We start from the raw sequence: 6272 nt of genomic DNA on the forward strand, positions 1-6272 counted from the left end.
GGAGGTGATTTAGCTGCTGGAGGGGCAGCAGGAGCTGCCAGCCCTGGTGAAGCTGGGGTGGAAGGAGGAGATGGGGCAGTGACAGGACTCGCGGGAGGAGATTTGGCTGCTGGAGGGGTGGCTGGAGCTGCCATTACTGGTGTGATGGGCAAGGAGGCAGCAGGGGCTGAGGGAGCAGATGGGGCAGCAGCCACAGGAGCTGCTGGCAGGGAGACAAGACTTGCCGGAGCTGGTTTCCCCGGGGCAGATGCGGCAGCTCCTGGAGAGGTTTTGGACAGTGCAGGAGCGACCGGAGCTGCCACAACAGCAGCAGCAGGCACTGCCTGAGGGTCTGGGCTCCCAGGAGGTCTCCTGGCCACAGGGGGAGGGACTGGGGCTCCCATGGCTGGTGCTGTGTCAGCAACAGGGGAAGCAGCTGGGGCTGCCAGGGGAAAGGCTGGGCCTGCAGGGGAGGCTTTGCCTGCCGGAGGGGTGACAGGAGCCGGTGGAGAAGCAGGACCTGCCAAAGCTGGTGCTGCGGGAGGAGAACCAGCAGCAGCAGGGGCTGCCAGGGGAGAGGCAGGGCCTGCAGGACAAATCCGGGCCACAGAAGGTGCTGGGCCCTGTGGGGCAGCAGCAGGGCTGCCAGGTGACATCCCAGCCGGCATCMAAGGGGCTGGGGGTGAGGAAGGGACCAGCACCACGGGGGAAGCCAGGAAGGCAGGTGGAGGGATGGCACCCGCCAGAGCTGGGCACTCGGGAGGAATGAGAGGGGGCAGGGGAGAGTCCGGGGTTGGGGCTCGGGGAGAGGCCGCGGCCAAAGCAGAAGCCAAAGGGAGAGAGGCAGGGCTCCCRGGAGGGGCTGGCGCTGCAGGGGCGCAAGCCGGAGCGATGGCGGCTGGTGCCATGAAAGGACAGAGAGGGGCCGCAACAGGGGGGGAGCCTGGGGTCTGAGGACAAGCCACGGCTGCAGGAAGAGCAGCTGAAGCTGGCAGGAAGACGGGACCTGCTCCCAGGGGAGATGCCGTTGCAGACGGCGCCACGAGGGGACAGGAAGGGGCCACCAGGAGAGTAGCCGGGGCAGCGCCTGGGCTGCTGGGAGATGCTGAGGAAGGAGCAGGGAGAGGCGCCCGGGCAGCAGCTCCAGCAGGGCTCAGAGGGGCAGCAAACGGAGCAGCTTTCACAGAAGTGAGAGCAGCTGGGGGAGAACCAGGGCTTAGGGGGGAAACAGCAGTGAGAGGGGGGGCGGTGAAGGGAGCTGGTGTCACCGGGGCAGGACCAGCAGCCGCAGCAGGAGACACTGGGGCTGGGAGTCCCAGAGCTGCTGAGGCAACTGGGGCAGCAGCAGGCCCTGGAGATCCTGGGGCTGCAAAACCGGTCGGGGACTGTGGAGCCAAGGCTGGAGGAGAGGAAGGGGAAGAAGTAACTGGGACCTGTGGGGCTGGGGCAGGGAGCTGTGGGGGAACAGAAAACACAGGCATCACTGCAGCTGGGACCACAGGGGGGGACAGGGGGGCAGGAGGGGCTGGTGCAGGGGCTGGGGGGCAGGCAGGGGCAGGCAGGGCCGTGGCAGGGGTGGGCTGCCCTGCCGAGGGAGCCAGGCCAGCAGGGCCTGCGGCAGCTGCAGGGCACGGAGAAGGAGTCAGAGCTGGGGAATGAGCAGCATGAAGAACAGCTAAAGGAGAGAAACAAAGTGAACTGATGAGAAAAAGAAACCAAAGGCAGGACAGGAGAAAGGTGAGAGTTATCGCAAAGGACACCCGCACCGAACGCAGCTGGTCCTCCGGCCCCATCCTGACCCGGAGCTCACCAGGCCACTGCATGTGGCACACTGGGGCGCTCTGCAAACACTTCCCACGCCGCCAACTCCAGGACAGTGACAAGCGAGAGGCTTTTCACATGCACAGACACCCGGGCTCTCCTGGTCAAGCCCCCCCATGCACACAGGCCCTGAGGGCTCAAGGACTAAGAGCCACTGTCTTCCCATCACACAGGTGAAGCACTCTGCTCTAGCACACTCTCCAGCCCATAAACCTAAGGAAATAATCCTTGGCTCAGGGAAAGATCTGGAATGCAGACAGCTCTACCTACAGCAGTGTGCTGGAAATCAGCGGGGCAGTTGGCCTTGCACCTAGACTTCGTGCTCAGCTTCTAGAGCAGCAGATAAAAGTGTGCCTGGCCTACCAGACCCAAAGCGCACTGTGATGTTCACTTGCCTCTAGAAATTAAAAACGATTTTACAGAGAACGTTGTGCCAGCATGCCTGCACATGAGCTGATGGGGTACAAGTGCCCTCTTAGAGGTAAAGAAACAGAACCAGTAATGCTGCCCCAAACTTCCCCCGTCTAGTGCAGCTCTGCTCAGACCCCCTGCGTACAAGGAGGCAGCATCTGAAGAGCCAGGAGGCCCCAGCAGGCCGGGCACAGCAGGACCCAATGGGGCAGGCGCGTGGAGACTTCGCTGTCAGCTCTGCGCACGGCACACCCTACTAAAGGGGCTGCATTAACCTTCCCTCGGGCACGGAGCCCTTGGGGCCCAGCCAAACTGCCAACGCTGCTCCCAAAACCTGGGGAGTCGCACCCCAGGCTGGCAGGTGCAGCAAGGATGACGCATCACCACCCAAGAGCAGGAAGGAACTGTTATCAAATTTAACACATTTGAGTGCTTGACTGTTGCAGGAGCGCTCTCGCAGGCAGGCTCTAACTGAGAGAGCAGCCCCTTTCCCCTCATCCCTGGTGCGCCGCACATGCAGACCCTCCCGTGAGGCAGATGCTCCTCTGCTGATGAGGAAACCGAGGCACAGAGGAATGGCGTGACTCACCCGCGCTGAGCCAGCAGCAGCGCAGGGGCAGGACCCCGGCGTCCTGGCTCCCACACAGCGATCCACGCTCCCCCTTGCAAAGTGTTAGGGTTAATGTAACTGCAACCATCCAGAACAGCAAACTATTGTTAATGAGACACACGAGGTGTTACTGAGGAGGGATCCGGAATACCTGGTGCTTCGACAGGAGGTGCAGTACCAGGGGCTGCRGGAGGAAGGACAGCTGGAGCTGAACAAGTGAGAACAGATTATTAAGACAAGTCCTGCCAACTGGGATCGCTCACCATCTAGTTTCCTTGGCTCGCTCCCAGCTCAAGTCAGTGCTTTGAAAGCCCTGGCATTCGTAATATCAAAGACTAAACTCAGCAGCAGCACAACCAAAGGGAACTCACTCAGGGAAGAGGCACTGTGAGAGCCAAGGATGACAGCGCTGGTCTGACCAGTGTAACAGGCAACGCTGCAGGTCAGGAGAGCAGAACCGGCAGAGCCACACATCCACCCTTCCGGTAACTTCAGCCCCAAGCTCTGCATTAACCCCAAACCCAGGAGGCAGCGCGTCCCAGCACGTCTGTCAAGAGAGCAGGATGGCAGGGACAGAAAGGGCCCTGGGGAACAGAGCCAGGCCTGCTGCCGAGGAGCAGCCACACCAACATCTGATGAGCTCAAATCACGATCCAGTTCAAAGATCCAGTCACGTAAGGAAGCAATAAATTTCCTCCCTACTTCAGTTCAGGGCACTGGCTCTCATTTGCTTTAGCTGCATCCAACAGGAAGGACACAAACACAGTGGCACAAAAGCCCCTTTACACAGGTCACCTGCCTACCCAAGACAGGGCAAACTGTCTGTCTGTCCACTGCTCCTTCTTGGTCTTTCCCAAATTAGGATTGGGGCTAGGCAGAGACTCAAGTCCTCACCTCTCTGCTGTCATTAATACATGTGTTAAAGAGAGCACCTCCCTCTGTAGATGAGATCGCTTTCTCTTCTCCAGGGACAGTAGCCCAAAACATGTTCCTAAGGCCTCATTTTTCCCAACCTATTCCAAAATATAGGATGGTGGGAAGAGACAGACACTGGACTAGAGCTGGGCAGCTAGTTAACGAGTGCTGGAAGTCAGTGTCTTGTGCTGAAGGCCAGTAAGGCCCAGCACACATCAGGACACTTCCTGCTCCAGAGAGGACATCTAGTGGCACTTCAAAAAGAAGCGATGCAACTTGGCCAAAAGTTGAGCTGGTCCCAAGCCTTTCACAAAACAAGCCAGAAAGACAAAAACGTTCTCTACTGAAACTCCTCCCCATCCCTGCCAGATCTCCCTGTTCCTTTTCCACTTGCACCACAGAGATCACCGTTTGAGACCATCCCTCAGATAAGTAAGATGTTTCCAAATCATTGCTTGTTCTCCAGCGACAACTCCACCACTCTGGCGGCCACCTCCACAGACCAAGGTGAGATGCAGGGCTCTCAAAAAGCACATATCATTTCTTAAGGGATGCTTAAATTAACGAGGCTGCAAAGCCTCTTAAGGCCAGGCTGCATACATGTGAACGGCTGAAGCCCTGGACTGCAGACTACAGTGCTGAGCATTAAACACTTTCCAYGGACCAACTAACCTCCAAGAAATAAGCTAAATGTCAAAGGAAACCGTCTGAAGACTCCCACCCACAGCAAGACTGTTACCCTGCATCAGCACTCTCCAAGCGCCAGCTCCTTTTGTGCCCTGCCGGATCTCAGAACAGCCTGCTCAGCAGAGATGAGATAAATACAGCAACTCTTCAGACACACACACACCCCCCTTCCATCTCCACCCTGTTAATGGAGACCTACCTGACGGCTCCTGAGCAGCCTCAGACTTTACAGCCCCAGCCTGCGAGCCCTCCCTGCCGCCGCAGCTCCTCTGGCCTCTTCACCTGCCAGTGTCACTCCTCGAGAGCCCCGCTCGCTTCCCCAGGGGTTGGGGGAGCAGGTACTTTAATGCTGTTGCTGTTCAGTACACGCTACCCATGGCCAAGATCTACTGACCTTTAGGTACGCCATGAAGTTGTTAGAGACCCAAGAGAAGCCAAGAACTGAGAGGAGAAAAGGGGCAAGTTATCACCTAAGACCTAGAGAAAAACTGCCCTGGGAAAAGGCAAGGGATACAAGAGCACCGGAAAGGGACCAAACCTCAGGAATCCCAGCTACGCCTGAGCAGATCTTAAAAAGCAACAGCTGCCCCTCGTATCCAACAGTACAGTTGTCATACCAACAGCTGTCATTTAAATCTGCACCAGAAGCTACCAGGCCGCTTCCTCTTAATAAAACCTCTCTGGCAGCAGTATCTGATCATTCGAGAAGCCTCAACTTTCCCTGCAGTCCCCGGATCCAACTCGCACGCGCTCTGGACAGATCCCCCATTTACCCGTCATGCACCGTGCGGCTCCCCCATGCCTCAGGCCAGGTGACCAGGCCCAGTCACATATTCATGCAGTGTGTCCCTGAGCCTCGAGGCAGAAACGCAGCAAACAAGGGCAGACTATTTGTTCACTGGATCACAGCATCCAGGAAACCTTCAAAAGAGTTAAGAAGCACAATATACAGGGGGTGTGAGAACAGTTCAGAAATCCACGTTCCCGTGCCCCTCCTCCCCCCGCACACAGCGGCACACGTACAAAAACGCACACTGCGAAATACAAGCAGGTTGCCCGGGTTGTTTTTTTAAGCTGCACTGACTCACAGCTCTAATCCTCCCCTCCCCAAGGACAGGGTGATGCGTTCTTAACAGCACATTCATCAGCTGTGTGTCAAGGCCAAGCACGATGGCTGGTGAGTGCCATACCCCGCTGTAACCTTCCGACTGGAGCCATGAAGCAGCCCATGTCTTCTTTGCTGGAATTTAGCCAAACCCTACCAAAGAGAACCTAGAAATCTAACCAATTTTAGAGTTTAAAGGGATTTTTGTTTCTACACATCCCTAATAATAATCCTAGTGATTTCAAAACTATACTGTCCTCTTGGTAAAAACTGTTACCCTCCCTCCAGCTGTTTTAAGACTCAAATCTGTTACGGGAATATTGATTATGGAATGGGATTCTAAACTGGTTACATACATTCCCCATTAAAGTACAAGGAAAAAGTAGAGGACGTAATACTTTTCCCAGTATTTTGGGAGATGAAAGCAGGCTACAAAAAACATGATTCAGGTGAGAACAGGTTCCTGTAAACATTGTGCAAGACCTTTTTAGCTAGGAAGCTGAAACACCTGGACAAAACCACATACAGATTTCTTTTGGATATAACAGAGAAAAAAATACTAAGACAGAGCAGAACGGCACCAAAGCTGTGAAGCAGACAACCAGCACGTCACTCMGTCAGAGGGACCGAGACTCATGAACAGATCTCACGCAGTGACCACAGCAGTCAGGATGGCACCCGACCGGCAGCAAGCTGGTGCTCTGCGGCTAGCGATGCCCAACGCGTACTCGCCCCAGAGCCTTG

General features: G+C 56.3%; 2 protein-coding genes across 7 annotated transcripts in view; both read right to left on the reverse strand.

Annotated features, from left to right (window-relative positions):
• NACA (nascent polypeptide associated complex subunit alpha) overlaps positions 1–5348 on the reverse strand; it is a 12952-nt gene extending 7604 nt beyond the window's left edge. Inside the window, exons 1-2 of one of the 6 annotated variants that reach the window (XM_026057329.1) lie at positions 5197–5348; positions 2973–3029 (exon numbers count right to left, since the gene is read on the reverse strand). In XM_026057329.1, coding sequence (XP_025913114.1) covers positions 2973–3029; positions 5197–5203 — 64 coding nt within the window. In that variant the 5' untranslated portion in view covers positions 5204–5348. Of the gene's footprint in view, positions 1476–2972; positions 3030–3192; positions 3347–5196 lie in introns of those variants that run through there. The other 5 variants (XM_026057328.1, XM_026057330.1, XM_026057325.1 and 2 more) reach the window with 5 other exon arrangements.
• The window catches only part of PRIM1 (DNA primase subunit 1), a gene marked incomplete at its 5' end in the record, with an annotated part of 3932 nt that continues 2978 nt past the window's right edge, over positions 5319–6272 (reverse strand). Inside the window, one exon of the mRNA XM_026057322.1 lies at positions 5319–5344. Within this exon, the coding sequence (XP_025913107.1) occupies positions 5319–5344 (26 nt within the window). The remainder of the gene's footprint in view (positions 5345–6272) is intronic.

The sequence above is a fragment of the Apteryx rowi genome, unplaced genomic scaffold, assembly GCF_003343035.1.
Source record: "Apteryx rowi isolate R43461 unplaced genomic scaffold, aptRow1 scaffold_1381, whole genome shotgun sequence".
NCBI classification, from domain to species: Eukaryota; Metazoa; Chordata; class Aves; order Apterygiformes; family Apterygidae; genus Apteryx; species Apteryx rowi.